The sequence below is a fragment of the Lichenostomus cassidix genome, chromosome 2, assembly GCF_008360975.1.
Source record: "Lichenostomus cassidix isolate B80296 chromosome 2, HeHo_3.0, whole genome shotgun sequence".
NCBI lineage: Eukaryota > Metazoa > Chordata > Aves > Passeriformes > Meliphagidae > Lichenostomus > Lichenostomus cassidix.
Window position 1 is genome coordinate 118770090 of NC_139482.1, and position 19585 is coordinate 118789674.

Consider the following 19585-nt stretch of genomic DNA (forward strand, 5'->3'; position numbering starts at 1 on the left):
CCAACACACTGATCTCCATTGTAGAGGCCATCCCACTGCTGCACTGCTGCAGTTTCCAGAGAAACTGCACACTCCAGTGACTAATTACTTAAAAATACAACATTCCTCAGGGAGGAGAAGTTTTAAATAAACCTGCAAAATAGGTAACACAAGCACATGGCTAATTTTTACATATGGGAGGAAGAAGGAGGGGGAAGGATGCAGGAGGATGGAAGAATTTAGCTCAAGAATCTGTGTTCTAGTCTTGTACTAAATAGTTCCAGCTTTGATCTAAATTTAGGCAATGAGCACTTCCTGTGGGAGACCATCTTCCAAAGCCAGAGTTTTGATGCTAAATATTTTTAGTGATTTTATAATTGGGGTAATGTGGTTATTTGTTTAAAGGCCTGGCTTTTGGACAGTTAAACACTTACATTATTCTATATTCCCCACCATTTCTCTCCTACTCCACGCTGGACTCCTGTTTATTCAGCTCCAGGTTTCACTGCATTTTAAGTGGGTTTTAAAGCTCTATTTACAACCAACAGGAGCAACAAAAGCCCTTCTGTCATTATCTAGCAGTCTTCCATCACAGTGACAGGACTGGTTTCCCCATACCTTGGTGCTGAGGAAGTCCTTACCACTTTATCACAACTCCTGCACTGCTTCGTGGTTTTCTGAACAAACCCAGCTCCTGGACATTTCTGTACTTCTGGTTCACTCTCTCCGGGGAGACAAACTGTCTCTTCAAGTATTAAGAAAAGGCAATAGATCCATAGCCCACACTTCAATCCCCTCATATCACTCCCCAACCTCAGAAACATAAAACCTAAAAATAAAAATGAACAGACTATTCACTTTACGATGTTCATAATTTAGGAGACCTGATTTTCAACTGGTTGAGGTTGGTAATGCTTGTAGACACAGAAGTCTCTTTCTTGAAAGTTGGTTTTATAGTTAGTCTCATGTTTACATTTAGGGTGAGACACAACTTGCCTATCTTTAGTCATGAGAAAGTAAAGCAGCTAGTTTAAACCGTTCACCTGCGCTACCATCCGTCAATGGGAATATCACTGAAGAGCAGCTTACCTCCTCTGTTGTAGACACACATTGAATGGGTTCATAAGCTAACTGTTTCGTGCGTACTCCACAGAGATCATGAAAGAGGAAATTTTAATTCTTTTAGAAATTTAATTAATGGGGAATAAAACCATCTGAAGGCCATGATTTTGATCTACGGATGAAGGGCATAAATTTTTTGGTGACTACTAAATTTTACATCCTTGTCCAGTACCTAATATTGGAGGACTGAATATCTCTGCTTTGAATCTAGTACTGAGTTCAATGTGTAGGATCTGAACTAGGAATTGAAATCTATCAGACATTTTAAAAACAGTCTGTTCTTGCCAGTTTAGCTGTGAATTTCTTGATATCTGTGTTTTTCTAGCCTAATGCATCATAAGCTGTCACAGAGAATCTAAACCCTACCTCTACAGACACCACAAAATAGAAGGTTCTATTGAAAACTAAACTAACATCCAGGCTTGAGGATAAATCAGTGGAAATTTCAGTAAGGAGAAATTAGTCCAATTTGGCATGGTTTCCCCTAAAGCATGGGAAGGCTTGAAAAACCATGATTGCTCCTACATAATGGCAATAGTTGTCAAATTCTGTTGAAACAAAAGCAGCAAAGTAACCTTAGGAGTTGCCTGGATAACTGAGACTTTAACAATGCTGCATCCACACGGGAGTGGCATGTTTTGTCTCTATATTTTGTGGTTATAACCACTGTTGAAAGAACTGTCTACTAGTTATAGACTGCCAAAAGGGCAAATAAAAAAAAAATAATGAAGTGATGTGACTTAGGGCTAAGAAAATGCTGTCTATCTGCCCTCAGCCTTACAACACGATATAGAAAATACAAAAACTAATGTCTTTGTACACATGCAATAAAAAAATATAATAGATAAAAAAAAATAAACATGTCCAAACCTAGCCTGCACATGAAAAAAATACACAAAATTTTTAAAATTAAAGATATGGCTGTGAATGAGACACATGAATGTTTGCATTGTATATGATCTGATCATGATTTACAAACTAAGGCTTCACGCACAGGGCTGCCTAGGGATTAATGACCAGCTGGGAGATTTGACAGTGTAGGACGAATCTAAGGATCATTAACTCCAGCTAGTTATAACCTTCCCAGAAAATGTTTTATACTAAAATTGATATTGTAATTACCCATTTTATAAATAATAAAAACAGTAATATTGAAGTAGCAGATTGCTTTTGCTGTGTCCCTTTTTCTTGCAAGCTCTGAAAACTGGAGCACTCCGGGTAATGTGAACCTGGTGCTTTTGGAAAGTGAATTCTGCATGAACACCAGTGAAATAACACTTTTTTGCATAGGTCCCAACAATACACAATTTATTAGCATGTTGGGCAGCAGAGGAACAAGTAATCTTGCACAGAAAGCGAAGAAATTCTGAATGCAAAATTCAATGCAGATAACCTTGCACAAGGAGACGTGATCCCTGAACTGAACGATTAATCATCCACAGAAACTTGAGGCTGAATAGAAAGAATTTTCAAGAAGACAAAAAAACCCCAACAAATCCTCCAAATTGGCACAGAAGTGTATTTGCTTTGATTTTAATTTGCAGGTCAAGCATAGCACAAAGACCAGTAATGCAAAGTTATTACCAGTCCTTTCAAACAAGTCCTGTTCTTGGGCATGAACCTGTTTTCCACAGGAGGAGTGTAGCTGCTATGCTGGGCTAGGTCAAGGACCCATTTAGCAAGTACAGCAGCAGTTCAACATCAGCCTGTGGGAAAAGCTGTCAATTAGTTAGCACTAACCAAGAGTCACGAGGATTTTGCCTTTGCCTGACTGCCATCTGGGAAAGCTACCCTGCATTATCCATCTCCTCCTAGGCAGAGTCTGTGCTTTCGTACAGTATGATGATCACAACCTAGCAACACTGATTGGAAAACTGAGTGAAGACTGGATTTCAAAAGACAGGTAACAGCTTTCTGATGAGCCAAGATACTACTCTTAGAGGAAGTCAGCTGGCAGGAAAGCAGGCCTGGAACAACTCATTCACATACAATGCAAAAATTAGCTTACCTGTTCATTAGGCTCAAAGCTTATCTCTTCTTTTTCCGTTCTCATAGCCATTAACTTTGTGCTACTGGAAGGGTCTGTCTTACTGTCCAACCGCTCCAGTTTTGGGGGTATGTCTGGTAAACCAATATCTTTAGTATCATCTTTATCTAGCAAGTAGCGAAGTAGTGCATTATTATTCTTCTTAGGACTCGCTGGCTCCTGTTTAACAGTCACCTCTGAACCAGGAGCTGTGCTACTGGACTCCTGGTTCAGCTCTTTGCCTGTGGCCTCTGCTGTGAGCTTGGCCAAATCTACAGGAGAACTACTGTCCTGCAATAGTCTGTGCAAAATTTTATGCTTCTCCTTGAGCGAGGTTCCGTGTGCTGAACCAGACCCAGGCAACCCTCCTGTGGAGTCCTTGCTAATGTCTCCCATGGTACTGGACAAAGGTGAAGGCTCCATCTGATCTGATTTGGTGGTCAGCAATTGTAAGAGCTTTGTCTGGCTTTTTCCATCATGCAGTTTATTCTGTCCATCAGGCCTCTCGCCACTGCCAACTGGTGGCATGTTGCTATCACTGTTGTCTTTCTGTTCTCCTGAATGGCAGCTGCTCTCTGCTTGTCCAGTTGTACCTTCTGATTGCTCCCCATATATTCCAAAGCAGTCTTTAGAGTCCAGGCTTCCCATCTTGCTTAGCTGGGGAGGATTCATATTCACGGGGGAATTTTGTAAATTTCCCATTTTTAGGTCAGGTGAAGCCAACGATGATCCTAGAGAAACGCCGTGGCCCTCGCTGAGGGCCTGAAGTGCGTTCAGGGAACTGTTGGTGTAGTTATGGCTATTTCCTGTGCTGCTGCAGACTCCCACAGGTGAATGTAAGCTTCCTGCAGGGGAGAACTGACTGGGTGGGATGCGAGGACTTCCTGCCACTCCAGGGCTCACACGATGCCTTGGGGAAAGCATAGAGTTTGGCTGCCCTGGGTTCATGCCAGGGCTGCTTTGTGAGGGGCTATTCATTTTTAGTGCATAGTTACTACCCTGAGGAGTGGATGCTTGTATGCTTGACACATGGTTCATTCCCCCTGAACCACCAAACCTGCCTGCTGGCATGCCCACTTGTTCCTTTGGGCCATTTATGGCAAAATTTATATTGCTACTGATGGTCATATCCTGACCTGGGTTCCCACTGCACATGGCCTGATGGGCAGGGCTGCTGGAACTAATTGGGTTCAATATCTTCCCCATTCCTTGTCCAGTCAAATCCTGATTCATTCCACAGACATTCTGCTCTCTATGTGGCAAGGGGAAGAAAAACAGCCTGTTAGCTAAAGTTGACAGTGGCCAACTTGCAATTACATTACGGAAAAAGAAGCAAAACCCCAAACCTCACTTTAAAATAACACAAAACCCCTACAATCAACAACAAATCAACAATTTGACAAAAGTGATATGCAACTCTCAGCATGGCTGAACATTAACAGTATGGTTTTTCAGTACCTCATTAGAAAACAGTGGAAGAGAGGAAAAACAAAATTAAACCTCACTTAAATGACAGTCATTAGAAATGCAGACTCCCTTTAATGTATCTCTCCTCTACAATTTGGCAAGAGCTAACTTCTAGAACTGACAGAAATCTCATCTGGAACATATGACCCAACAAATACATGTTTTACAAGACAGCTGTGGACAGCTGTTTGCTGGAGTTTTGAATTTCTGTGAGTTAGCCCCACCACAAGGCTGGAGTGGGCTATTTGCCCACCAAGTTCATAGTGAAAAGAAAGTTGAAAAAGTCACATTTTTACACTGCCAGAATATTTCAATACTGCTCCAAAACAGCATGTGAGCCAAGGGAACTACTGGATACTGCTTCAGAATGAGAACAGTCTGTTAGCAATCCAGTCCTGCACAGGCATTTAGGAAAAGGAGAGAAGAAAAACAACAAACCACACACATAGGAGCTGAAACTCATATTTTAGAGATGTAGACTGCAAGACAGAAGAAACAGGAGACACACACACACACACACACACACACACACACACACACACAGAGAAAAAAAGCTCTTGTGAGAGCACCTGAAGGTCACTTTTCCTCAGTAGATTTTAATTAGTTTATGGGAGGATGTAATACACTTTTTACTCTATGCTAAAACTTAAATTAGGAAAATCAGACATATTCCCAAATGCTGAAAGCTACATAAGAAACAGAGTCAAGTAGGTTAGGAAGGAAAAAAAAGAAAAGATTCTGACAAAAATCAAATCAGCTCTGGACTTCCAAAACCCAATACAAATGGAACATTCCTAATATGCATTTTCCATGAGACAAAACCCACTCCTATTTGCACAGTATAAGTAAGCACAGATAAACCTTTACATTTTGCTAAAGCATCAGAAGTGAAATAATTGAAGAATACAGAGTAGTGAATCTTGTTATTCTGTATTTGTTACCTTAGGTATAAAGGCAAAGGTGGAAAACATTAACTATAAAAAAGGGGGATTTTTAAAAACTTATTACAAATAAAGTAGTACCAGCACTCTGCTAAAAAAAGTGCAAGAAAATATCCATGTGCCATTTAAAAATTAATAGTGCTTGCTTTTTAAAATTTAAAATTTGGCACTTAATGAAATATTAGGTATATTCAGCAATCCAAAGAAAACAAATTTCAGACTGCTTTTGGTCAGATCAATTTGCAAATCTAAAATTTCTATAAAATTGTTTCAGTTATAATTTCAGTTATAATTGTATGAGTTATAATTCTGTTATAATAAAAACAGTTTAGCACTGTTTTCTTCCTCTTAAAAAATTATACAGAGGATTCAAGGAAAACGGTATTGTAATTACAGTCAGCCAATAAAACCTGAAACAAAATCTGATACAAACACACCAGGACTTCCAATGACTTAATAAAATTGTATGTTGAAGCTCTGATGTCAGTGATTACTTAACCTTCACTTTAGTATATTATTGACTATGCTTTAAAAAAACACCCTGAACTCATAGTAGTGGTATTTCTCCGGACTGGACAAGTGAAAGCCACTAAGCCAAGCATCAGAAAGGACAAGGCATGAAGGGAATCAAAGAATTAAATAACAGTTTGTCTAAAGTGCAGTCCTAGTAATCATAACATGCTGTTTTAAGAAGAACCAGGACCAATAACAGAATGTGAACTACGAGAATTTAATCCTGCTAAGTTTTCTAGATTTAATTACAGTTGGCAAGTTTCTTGTATCTACAATGCAAAACAGAGGAAATTAAAATACTGAAATTAAGAACATGACATTGAAAATCCAGCATGCCATTTTTTAAATCCTAAAATAATCTTACAATCTTTTCCTGCTTCAAGAATTGATTTCAAAATCTTCCTTTGTTTCCATGATATCAGCTCTGGGTCAACTGCAATCTATCAGCCTTAAACAATCTATTTGCTTTGGCAACCTTGTACTTTCCATGTCTCTTAGCAGAGTGGGCAGCATTACCTGTGAAGCATATGCAAAGAGATCACAAGCTGAGGTTCACTGGTCGTCTGAGAGCGGATGAGCTTGCTCTTCGTTTGGGCAGAAACGATGGTGCCATCAGACAGGGAAAACCGATAAACAGGACTGAAGGCTAGTCCCTGCCTCAGCACTGCAGGCAAGAAAAACACAGTTAAATTCATGAGAAACTGTAGTACAGGTAGCTCAGCTGCTCAACATCTGATGTTCTAAATCCATCAGCATTTATACCACAGATATGGTGCCAATTAAACAAAACAAACAAAAAGAACATTTTGAAAATAAATAGACTCACATATAAAATAAGGGATCCCACACACTGCAGGGTGATCAAATGAAAATCTCTAAGGAGTGACAGCAATAACAGGAAGATACTATGAAATAGAATGTATTTGAGGAATAGACAGGAAGTTCTTGATGTCCATTTCACTTTTCATCAAATATGTGTCTAATTCCTTTTGTTCCTCAAAGATTTTTTCATTGTACCATCTATATCATGATGTTTTAATATAAATGTCCGTAGTCTTTAGGTCATCTGTTTCCATTAGCCTGTATATTTTCCTACTTTTTGCCTGCCTAAATTGTCTTGCACAGTTACTGTCACTACTTCTTTAATTTAAAAAGTGCATAAAACTCTTACATAAGAACAATTAGAAATGAGATCTGGAAAGAGAAATTATTACTTTTAAAAGAACAAATACAAAATATTTATGGCTCAAAAGAAACTACAAATACAATTACCTAAGCCAAAACTGGGGCTGTGCTACCCTTTCCCAGTGTTGGCTGCATTTCAGGTTTGGGGTTTACTTCACTGCACATATTCTGCAGCCCCTTTAGTTTTCAATGAATTTCAACAAATTCAGTTTCTAACTTCCACAGACCCCTGTGACACTCCTTTAATTAAAAATTAAAACGTGTTATGGAAAAGCAAATCTCCAAACATTTATTCTGCTGTTCACTCTCTGCCATCAAGGAAACAAGTGTGGTCACTTACAATTTCTAGTCAAAAACAATCACATTAGGATTGCAGATATGAATGAAGTAAAATACTTCAAAAATTTTCATATAATTATTTAGGGAAAAAAATAGGAATGAAGCACTACAAATACTTTTAATTTCCAATTTTTTCATACATATATATTTTCTGCAGGATTCTTTCTCTCTTTTTTTTATTTTTTAAATTAATGGTATCATGGGATCTTCATTTCATTGCTTGTCTTTTAACACTTCCTGTTGTAATGAAATGACATGGTTTTCCAAGTGTGGCCTTTATTTGTCTGGACTACAGAGCTACCACATTTTCAGCCTTGCAAGACTGGTTACGATTGCTTCCCTTCTCTGTCCCCCTCTGTTATATATTGTTCTGCAAGGTTTCAAAGTATTATCTAGGCAGTGAGAAAACAGGAAGCACAATTTAAACAACCAGAAAGGGTTTTTCAGCGTAAAAATGTAACAAAAAACAAAAACCTACAACAGTGAAACAATACAAAACAAAATTTCACTGTTAGGTATGTCATTGTTTCAGTTTAACCTTTGGGCACCAGAAGGTCCAAAGCTCTTAACTTTAGCATATACCACATCAGGAAATTCCAGTACTCAATGCCAACAGGATACAAGTGAAATCTCTACTTAAATCATTTTCCAAACTAATTCTTTAAGCAAACAAGAATGTTTCCGTATTCCTCTTGAGGAAATGCTATTTTTCTGACTGTGGCCAATAAAAAACCTACCATATATTCTGCATTTTATATTGAGAGATAATTTTAAAGCATGTTTTTGATTGTTTATCAATCTAATGCTGCATTTTTTTCACACTGTAATGCTGGACTACATGTAGGAGACCATTACTTTATTTATTCTTTTACTTACTATTCTCAAACCACAATGACTTGAAAAATGCAAAGGGTTCCTCAGTCAAGCACAAAGATGCTATGGCCCAAGATATGCCTTGTTTTTCTTCTCCATGTTGCAGGGCAGAGGAGGGAAATACTTCAGCCATTATTCCTCTCCAGTGCTGCATCATTTACAGGAAAGCAATTCCAGAGGTTTTTCCTCCTTTTATCATTCACTCTCTTCACTTTGACAAGAAGAGAAGAGCCTTCTCATTTAGACTAATTCTACAATTTACACAACGATCCTCAGCCACAACTGCAAAATGATACAGTGTAAACTCCAAAGCACATATATTTTCATCACTTCACAGACAGCTTAGGAGAGGACTCATTCAAACCTTGGCCCTCAGTGTGGTAGCAGCTAATTTGGTCAGGAATAACTTGAAAAAGACTGAAATAAACAACGGTGGGATGCCATAACAGATAAACCCCTAAACCACCTCTGGCACACATGGGTCCTTACCTGAAACTGCTCTCTAAACCCCCTGGTGTGACTTAAATTGCACACTGCCTTCTTCAGTTCTGTCTGAAATCACAGCACAAGGCTGTGAACTTTTAACACTTCTACTGTATATACCCCAAAAATTGTTATCTAAAATACCACAGCATTTCTGTGACCCCAAAATTTCTAAAACACCACCTGAAGGTTTCATGAAAGCAAGGCATATTAAAGAACATTTTAACTAACCCCTCATGACTAGAGCTCTTTCTATTTGTGTCTTTGGTGGAATAATTTGATATTCCAACTACAATTTACTATCCAAGATAGCATGCCTGTTGCTTAATGACCATGGTAACTATTTGTTACAGGCCAGCTGTAAACCCTATTCTTCTAACATGAACCCAAAGAATGATGCCTCTGTACTGGAAATGTTCCAGCTATTCCCAATTGGTTTTGAAATTACTTTCCCATGGACTAGAAAGGGTTATTTGCTTTTATTAATTTGGATCTGTGTACTAGAATTAGAAGTATAAGGGTTTTAAGAAAAATCCCCACCCAGTTACTACCACAGAAACCTCACGGGGGTAATTTCAGAGTGTAGTATTCTCCTTCTTCTCACCTACCATAATCTTGACTGAGTATACGTGCTTGTGGTCTATCCTGTAACACGTATCAGCTAGATACAATGCAACAATGTAGGTTTCCAAATAGTATGAGTGCTGCAGCTTCGCGAATTTACACTCGGTGTTTCTCACAGGAAATGTGACAGTAAAAGTCCATTTTTATACAGAAAAGGAATACAGGCAATGAACTGCAATATATGAGTTGAGGTTTTGAAGAAAAATGGTCAGCAACTGTTTTGGTGGACAACATGCAAGGGTCTTTCTTTCCAAAATAATTTTGACATTTTGAAGATTTAAAGCCCACTGCAGGATGGCATAGTTGTAACAAGAAGGCTAAAACAAACAGTGAGAAAGCTGAAGACCTCCCTAAAGAGCCATTAGTGTGTTAGGTAAATCAGCTTGAGAAAAGGACTATCAGTAGCTAGTGATTGTTCCATGTAAGCATAACAAAGAGAACACAACCAAGAGATACAAATGACAGGTTAAATATAGAAAGTGCTAGAAGTATGAAACCTAACCTTCCTGGTGATGCCTCTTGGCAAAAGATATTTCTCCCTCGTGCTGTGAATGGAACCTCTGAATGCATCTTCTCACCAAATCCTCCCAGCCAGGTTTCATAGCTGCTCGCATGGTACTTGTGTCCAGTGAAGTTATTTTGCCTGATATTAGACACATTAGAACATATTTGTTATAGCAATTTCCCCGTTGAGAAAAAGGAAATACAATTAAAAACTTCTTTTATTTCACAATACCTTGAAGATCCTGGCGTGTAGTAAAGCTCTCCGAAGAAGGAAGAAGTGGCCTTTCCTTCATTGGAGCTCTTCTTGCAACACAAATCAAGCAAGACTGCAAATCTTAAGAGAAAAACGATACTTCATTTAATTTTTATAGAAGGGGAAGACTTTTGTTTCCACAAAGACTTCAGAAATATTTTTTAAAAGCTCTTTAAATCTATTTTGACCAAAAAATAGATTTTGTACCAATAAATGCATAGAGAAAACTCAGTGGGCTTATATCTTCATTACTTCCTAAAACATCAAACAAAATAGGAAAGGTGAGTTTCTTTTCTTTTAGAAGAAAAATTAACAAGGACTCCACCACAATCCATAAGTATTGGCATGCTTATGAATATACCTGTATTAGCTCAACCACTTAGGAGGTAAGTAATAAAAAAAAAGAATATGATGTATGCACAAAGAGCACATTTCTTCAACACTCACCATTTTGTACAGTCTAAGCCAAATTTTTTAAACCTGCCCCAAATGTTTGCTGTTCCTGAGAATGGACTTTCACAATAACCCTTTTTACTTACCTGAATACTTAAAAAACAATCTGAGGAAATTTACCTGCTGAAGTAGTAAGTGGTAAAGGAAATGGTGAACCACAATTGTCTTCAAATTCTACGAATTCAAAAAGTTGCCCTTTGAAACTTTCTTCCCAGTCAGCTACATTTTTTCTTACAACTGCAGCGATATAAAACTAGGGTATCTCTCTTTGAGGTAAACAGAGATGCTCTGAGTTTTCTTAATTAGTTTAACAAATAGATTCATGCAAGTGTATACACTCATAGCCAAGACAAAAGTACATTTCTACAGTTATATCAAAAAAGGAAAAAGAACCTAAAATTTTTCCAACTTTCAGGACTTAGGGGTCAGTTTAGTAACTGCACCAAAAGTACACTAACATGAACTGGAAGTGGTAATTACCTTCACCGTCCTCCTTGAAGGAATTTGGTTGAGAAACAGCAAAGCACTGCATAGTTTCATATTTCTGATGTGCTTCCTGGTTATCATGGCCTTCTTCAGAATCAGCAAGAGGTTTCACCAGCATCCGACAATTAAAGGTATGGCTATTACGCCTAGGAGTGTCACCAGACCAGGATCCCCCATTCACTGAGCAAAACCAAAGATCAGACAGTGAGATAAATCTGGTACGAGGCATTTCTGCTGCTTATCCACAGGAAATTAATCAAGCTGCTTTGCAAACTGGTTGGGAAACAAGCTCATTTAACAGCAGTCTGATTTTAATATTAAAGCCCAAACCAGCACATAACAAGGTCACCTATAAAATTAACAGATTTTAAGGGCACTGCAAATTTGTTCAGCTATCATGTTTTTTTACAAGTGACTTAAAATGACATAGTAGAAAAGCAGGATAAAAGTCTAAATATTAGTGCATGTAGAAGTTATACAGTACAGCAAAAGCCTACTGGCTAGATCAAGTTGATTTTTGAGACTGAAAAATATAAGGCAGTATGTAGGGTCTTTCCAGTAAACTTAAAAGGTACTAATAAAAGACATGACTGCATTGTATAAAAATCTCTGTCAAGATTAGAAAGGGAAAGAAACAAAACTAATATGCACTTATAAAAACAGGAAGCAATACAATAGGGAATATATTGAAACACACAGTCTCAGCTACAATGGGAAAGACTCAAGGGTTGAAATGACCTGGGTGTAGTGATGGATAAAACTAAAGCCTAACACAGTGCTTAAGACAAGTAAAAAAAGAAACAAAATCCTGAGATGCACAAATATAGGTACTGGACATCAGTCAGAGCTAATTAATGTAACATCACACTGGGAAATAGCAGGGTCGTATTTAAAATACTCTTTGCTTGCCCTCTTCAGTCATAAAATGCAATAAATGCAGTAATATATTGACTTTAGCCATTTACATTTTTGCTTCTTCAGAGTGTATAAGTACAGTAATAAAATAGTAAAGTGAATTGAGTAATACTTTTTAAACTGCTGTGAGTAATAGCCATCCAGTATTGACTTTCATCTCCTCCAAAATTCAGTGACATTAAAACTAATATGAATATGAATCCAAAAATGGCTGCAACTAAGAAAAACAGTTTTGGAAAGTTAAGAGTAAATATTGCTGAGAATAAAAACATTGAAATAAAAATTCTAGCATAAGGAGGTTTCTTATTTTTCTTTTATATTCGTCCTTTCTTGGAACAAGTAGCCTAGACAGAGACCTGTTAGTTCGAACTGTTAGTTAGAACTGTTAGAGAGTTCAGAGAGCTAATTCTGTCTTCCTTCACTCTAGAGATCCATTAAAAAATATCAGCTAACGTGAGTTACTAAGAGCAATTTTAACAAAGAAGAATCTGAAAAGAGTGGAGGATGCTTTAAAGAATAATATTAATCATTCATAGTCTATATATACATTAAAAATAAATAATGTATATTATGAAACTGTAAGTAGTGTAAGGACATTAACTTAAGTTATTGAAACACGGACTTATAAAACCAAAGTTAAATAAGTAATGGTGTAATATGAGGAAAAGTTATATACCTAAAGATTTTGGCAGCAGGATTTTGACAAATTCATTGTGGTCCCCTACATGCAGGATGCTGTATATGCTTGTGTTCATCAGCTCTTCTTGGTTGTACCTCAGGTACTGTGTCACATTCTCAGAAACAAATACAACATTACCTTCTGGGTTCACTACAAAGAAGAACCCATCTAGGGCCTAAAAACCAAAGAGAGAAAGACAGAGAAACACAATACCAAAAAATCAGATTACCAAAATGCACAGAAAATAAATACTCCATTCAGAAGACATAACTGAATCTTTCCACATCCATCCCAGTTCTTATATTATTGTCTGTAATAGCAAAAGACACATTTCAGATGGAGCATCTAATCTTACTTGTACCAAACTAGTGTAAAGGCACAGAAAGGTGCACACCTTGCAAAATAATGAAACCCACACACAGAAACGAACCAAACCCACAAACAAACAAAAACAAACAAACAAACATAAATAATGGAAGAGGTGTCTATCTATCTGCCAGTGTATGAAGTAAGAAATTTGGATATGAAGATGGCTCTGCTAAATCCACAGCCTGTTCACTCCTCTATGCAGTACAGGAAGACTGATCCCAGGAAAACACCACAGGACATGCTGGCACAAGGCAAGGAAAACACTGGCAGAAGGAAAGAGAAAGACTGTCTCCCCATCCCCAGCAGTGCATCTTCATAGAGGTGAGGCCCCATGCAAGTGGGAACGTGAGGCATTAAAAGCAGAGAAGGGCAAAGGGAGCTGAGAGCAGGCAATGAGCAGTTAAGATGGGGGAGCTTTAGCCTCTGCTCCTAGGAGTGCTTTCATTTTTTTAAATTTGACACCAGTTTAATTCAGTCCACACATGATCCAGGGAACAGGAATCAGATTTTCACCTCTTCAACTCAGCTTCATGGTTTTCCAAAGGACTTAAGAGTTTCTGTGAGGAAGTGTCTACATTAGTATTTTCTGCTGATTAGTTTCCCTTCTTATCTCTTGTGACAGTGACAACTTAGCTGCAGCATTCTTTCCAAGATATCTGTCCTCCATTATCTGAAGCGTAAGCCAAATACTACATCGCTTCTACCCAATGAGGACAAAGCAAAAATTTGAGTATTCGTAAGAAACTCTCATGCAAACTTTATTTTTCTTAAGATGCAAGCATGATTGCAGATGGTAGAAATCTATCAGAATACATCCCTATAACTTTATATCATATGAGCAGATAAACAGGGATACAGTTAAACTTAAAAGCGCCAAAGCTTTTGGTCTAAGCATTCAATTAACAACCTACACAGACTTCTGCAGCTTTGCCTGATTTATTCACCTCTTGAAGGATTGGCAGGAAATCACTAGAAGAGTTGTTAGTTATTGTATCTCCAGGGACAGAAATAAATCAGAAAAACAGGCCACCCACAATTGATTGTGGGTCAAAACCAAGTGGATCCATCCTAAATCTGAACACAGCTCACTGCAAAACAATCTAACAAGGAGGAGCTGCCCCAGCAGGCACAAGGCATTTTTTATATGACTCAGCTTGCATACTGTACAACTCGTTTGCTGGTCTTAGCAGGCAGTTCTCAAGTCCAGTGGTTACAGAGAAATGTCAAAAATATCACACACTACTTAGCAGTTAGCAAATCCATAGGCAGGAATACACAGGCTCCTAAGGTTCCTCCCAAACTAAGTTAGGTAAGTTAGATAATGATTCTGCTCCAGGGGAGGGACAGTGAAAGCACAATGCAAGCAGAGCAGCTGAGCCAATGACAAATACTTGCTTTGTTCTATTTTTAAAATACAACATAATAAAACCCACAAATAAATTTATAAGTGTATAATTTTCATGACTGCTTCTAAATTAATAAAAACTAGGTATTTTCTCCTCCTGTTGTCACAAATTCCAATATCTGACATTGTTTTTTATCACTGCCATCTTTATATTTCTGGTAATTCTTGGCTCCTCCTGTTGATTTACTTTCTTTGTGAGTCCATGCTTTTTACGTAATTTCTTAACATTCATTACATTTTCCTGCTGAGTAGTATTTATTTTAATTAACAAAGGCTTACAATTAATTAATAAATTGAGGCTCTAGTGTAATTTTCTATCAGCATCTCTGCTATGGATTACTGTCTAAGGCTGCATTTCAGCACCACTTGAAGCCAATGTAAGCATGGCCTCTTTGATTTAGTACTTCCTTACACCACAAGAGCAACCTGTACTGTGTGAGGCTATGAAGAGCTGGACCAGAGAGCTGAGTTGGCTGAAAACTAATTAAAGAAAATAAAGATGCTAGCCACATCAGTCCCCAGCTGGCCCACCATAGAAGCCATGGTATTTAGAGCGGGCAGAAGGGTGTGGGTTTGGCTGAACCATCCTGTTTGGCAGCTGTCCACACATCAATTCACAGAGGTCACAAAACCAAAGCCATCACAGATGTTTACTGGACTCATAAGGAGAAAATTTTCAAACGTGGAGATGGCAAGCAAGAGATTATGAGAGTTACTGGCATCCCACAATAAACTTCAGTTTTCCCTACTGTTTCCTAGAGTGGCAACTTCTTTGGCAAAGAAGTGCTGTCTATGCTGTTGCCTCACAGCTGTTCCTTGAGCTGACCACAGAAGTGGTCTCTGAGCTTAGACTTACAAAGGGCCTTACATTTCAGTCTCCCATGTCTTTCTATTCTATTAACAAAATAATCTTGCAGGTAAGCAGCAGCAGGCTTTTGAGGAGGTTAGTGCACCAAGCCACTTAAATATTTTAGAAGCTTGCACTTTTGCAATAATTTCTTAATTCTGTCCCCAGATGTAAGCCACTACAATCAAAAACTTTTCTTCAGAGCTATTGGAAAAATGGGTGAACAAATAATGGGCACTGTGATGGAAGAGAAATCAAGAAAACAGATACTTTAGATTGTATATTGGAACAGAAAATACATTTGTGTTCTTTGAGATGTTGTCATCTCTCTCGACTATTTTTCCACACTTTCTTCCTATCTACTTTATGCTTTAAGCAAGAAATATGCTAAAATATTCCTCAGAGGCAGCTGCCTGATGGATTTTATTCACTTTCTTCAGTTGGAAACACTCATTCTTTTGAGGATTGTTCAGTTTTATTCTTTAATAAAAATACACAATTACATTTCTAAACCAAATCAACTGATAAATTGTTCATCAGCATTGCCATTTTTATTATTATTTGGCAATGAAAAAGGGTAGGTTTTTTTAAGATGTTGTATAAAGGGGTTCTGTAAAGATGAAAAAACTTAATTGCATTTTGTTAAGGTGATAAAGACACAAAGAAAATATCTGTAGTCTTTCCACAGCAAATATATAACAACTTTTAGGCCTTTCAAAGTTTCTTGGTGTGAAAGGACCATGGCTCATTAATTAAGTTCCACAATCTTTCATTTTTAATATGCAATGGTTTCAATGCAAAGGAAAACTATATTAAATGAAACAACAGAATAGATGGGTGATTTTACATGTCATGTTTGCTGCTGTAGCCAATCACACAAGATAAGCCAGGAAAAATATTATCTTATTCTTATTTTCCCTGCGCTTAAAACAGGTCCTTACAATTAAATTAATGGGAAATGAAAGATAAATTTTAACATAGCAGTGTAAAATATGAATGCATAACCTTGTTTGATAGCAAAAACAACAACATTCAATTCAGTGCGTAGGTATAATAAATATTAAATTAAATCAATTAGTTTGTTACCCCCACTTTTCAAAGAACAATGCCTCCAACCTGTTTAATCTTATGTTTTGCAGCGTGGATTTGGAGCCTTTATTTCATATTCAGTAAAGAAAACTATGTCTTCATTTAACCAATTATGAAAAATAATGCAAATACTTAAAACTGCTATAAATGCATTCAGAAATGACAGAATATTTACGCTTCTGCCAAAGCTGGTTCCTTTAGCTTGATTCAGAGTTTATGTTTTGTGTTATCTGAAGTAACATTTACTCTTCCTTATAGATAAAGTCCACAGCCAGAATGGGAATAAGCAGTTTGCAAGTGAACTTAAGCAGATAAAGCAATAGTGCCAAAGGACAGTAGCACATGACATAAGGATCCTAGATAACATACCTACCCAACATTACTACTAATACACTTGGAAGCTAGGCTTGAATCATACAACCTTTTGGGATGTCAAAACAACAGCGAAAATCGGACAGAAATCTTAACTGAGCAAACTGAAATACACATCTTAAAAATCTCTCCTTGATTACTTTCATATTCTAGAGGGAAGAATCCTGCAAGTGCTGAAATGATAAAATATTAAAACAGTACAGCAATAGCATGCAACTTTAGAGGAAGTATTATTCATTGTATACTACCGTATATACAAGGCAATGTTTAGGTGCAACAGGTCTTCCACAGCTGTTGTGCTTCAGAACAAATAAAACATGCACAAGCAAACAGCCAGCATTTGCTACCAGCTGAAACCTCTCAAGTTGTCTGTGTTACAAAGAAGCAGAACTATCTCTTTCTTTGCCTCTCCCTACTTCAAGTTAAAGAGAGTTTCATCACTGAATCCAAGAGAAATATGCTCCCTGCTCTTTAATGACATAAGCCCAAGTAGCCAGGCTGGCTTGTCTCTCTTGACCTCTGACTACACCTTTTCATTTCATTTCATTTCATTCATCCTAGAAGGAGCAGAACTGCCCTAAAAAAGGGAATTTTATGCTCTTTACCTCAAGCATCATTGGTCCAAGTGCATCCTTGTCGATGACACTCTGACCTGTAGACGATACATCTGCTTTTTGCACTTCATCTTCATTAGCTGCTGCTGCTTTTTCTGAAATAGAGAAAATTATGTGTTAAGCAACAGTGGACTGATCTCTCACTGATACACCAAGAGCCCAGAAAACACTGAGAATAGCTGTGAAACGCTTGTAGTGCAACAGTTCTGAAAATGAGGTTAGACAGTCTCCCATAATGATTCAACGGAAGCATAACTAGCCTATTTGTTTTGCAGTTTTCTGGTCTTATGACACCAATGAAATAATTTCTGATGTTTCTCTGCGAGACGTTTTACCAAACTACAGAGCCCAACACTAGGCAAAGACAAGGGCTCTTTAGGAAGGTGCAGTGAGCAAAAGCCAGGATCAAGGTGTAGTAAAAGACTGATTTAAAAGAGCATGCAAAGCTCACAGCTGCAGAGCTTTTCCACAACCTCTATATTTAGAAGGAAAAACATAAGTCCACAATCTACAGTTTCAGTACTGAGAAACAGCGGTCTCAGTTCTGTTCCCATGCCTCCACCCACATTCTTACTATCACATAATTTTCATACCACCTTATTTACCAATATGTTATTAGAACTACATAAATTTTCAAGTGCTGTATTTGAAAATTACAGGCAAGAAAATAATGATTTCAGGTTTCTGGAACATAATGCCATACGTTACATGTGCTGTATAGAGCATCACAGATTATACGCAACTCCAAAAGTAAGGGATATTCACAGAAATTCAGACTTAGTGGGCTTATAATTCCTATCAAGTAATTAACTGTATTAACTTTTCTATTCCAAGAATAGTATTTTTGTTTAAGGATGAATTAATAAAAGTAATAAGAATACAATGTAAAATACATATTCTAATGCATATTGTACATTGTAAATTAATGAAACAAGTTACTTTTTATTGTTAGTTCTATACTCAAAACATTCTTTTATTATTTTTCAAGCAGAAGTTATGTAAAAGCTAGGGTCATCCTGCAATCTAGAATATTAAAAATAATTAGATATTTCTCATTTTTAGTGTGACGCAATAGATTATTTTAATAAACATGAATGCACACTGAAATAATGATAACAAGAACTTATGCTTTCTACAACCATAAACAGAAGAACATTCATTGTAGGAACTACTGAAATTACCATGTGTGGATGGAGCAAAGGGCCTTTGGAAAAATCACCTTTCAGTGAAAATTAAAGCATCAATCATGCAAATAGTAATGTATCCAAATGTACAGTATTTTCCACTATGTGTAGACTGGCAATAATGCAGGTAAAGTTCCTCTGAACTTTCCTTGGCATAGGTTATAAGGTCAGTGTGAATATGTGCTGCTCAGACATAGAGTAAAGGAACTGCTTTTGTGAAGCCCTGGGTGCTCTCCTATCAGCAATCACCTGCTGGCAATTTGGTCATTCAGGTTGCCTCATCCTAGATTTCTATGGTTTATTGCTTTCATGAAAGCAGGCAGGACCACAAAAATTTCAGCTGTCTTTTTAGGTGTTATACACTATATAACACCATTGTGAATAATGATTTAACAAAACTGTTCTGAAGATGGATTGTTGCAACTAACAGACTAATTTTAAATCACTCTGATTAGCATAATCTGATAGAAATAAATACACTAGAAATAACTATTAACATTTCCTCTGCCACTTAAACTCACCAGGATATAAAATTAGTATTTCTGGTTTAGACTAGGGGTGGGATTTGATTTTTTTCCTTACCTCTCTTGTTTTGGCAAAAAGCAGAAATTAGGTGTAACAGAAAAACAATTGACCAATCCTTCCCATGCTACAACACAGCAGAGTTGGCACCATATGATGATACAAAACTGAAAACATGTTCTAAAAATTCTAAAGGAATTCTAAAAATAGAGTTGAGCTTTTAATAAAGCCAGTGATGATATCTGTTTCCCATCTGTTCCTGGTAGCATAAAGTGATCTCTGTTTCCACACTGCAAAATATTATAATGGACAGGGATACCAGCTTCCTGCTCTCATTCCAT

At 37.3% G+C, this 19585-nt stretch overlaps 1 protein-coding gene across 5 annotated transcripts in view; it reads right to left on the minus strand.

The window, feature by feature from the left end:
• Window positions 1-19585, minus strand: part of NCOA2 (nuclear receptor coactivator 2) — a 188765-nt gene that overhangs the window by 35085 nt on the left and 134095 nt on the right. For all 5 annotated transcript variants that reach the window (XM_085053012.1, XM_085053010.1, XM_085053013.1 and 2 more), the window contains 7 exons: window positions 17530-17633; window positions 12840-13017; window positions 11243-11428; window positions 10289-10390; window positions 10055-10195; window positions 6565-6712; window positions 3110-4379 (listed from right to left, as the gene is read on the minus strand). In XM_085053012.1, the coding sequence (XP_084909138.1) occupies window positions 3110-4379; window positions 6565-6712; window positions 10055-10195; window positions 10289-10390; window positions 11243-11428; window positions 12840-13017; window positions 17530-17633 (2129 nt within the window). The remainder of the gene's footprint in view (window positions 1-3109; window positions 4380-6564; window positions 6713-10054; window positions 10196-10288; window positions 10391-11242; window positions 11429-12839; window positions 13018-17529; window positions 17634-19585) is intronic.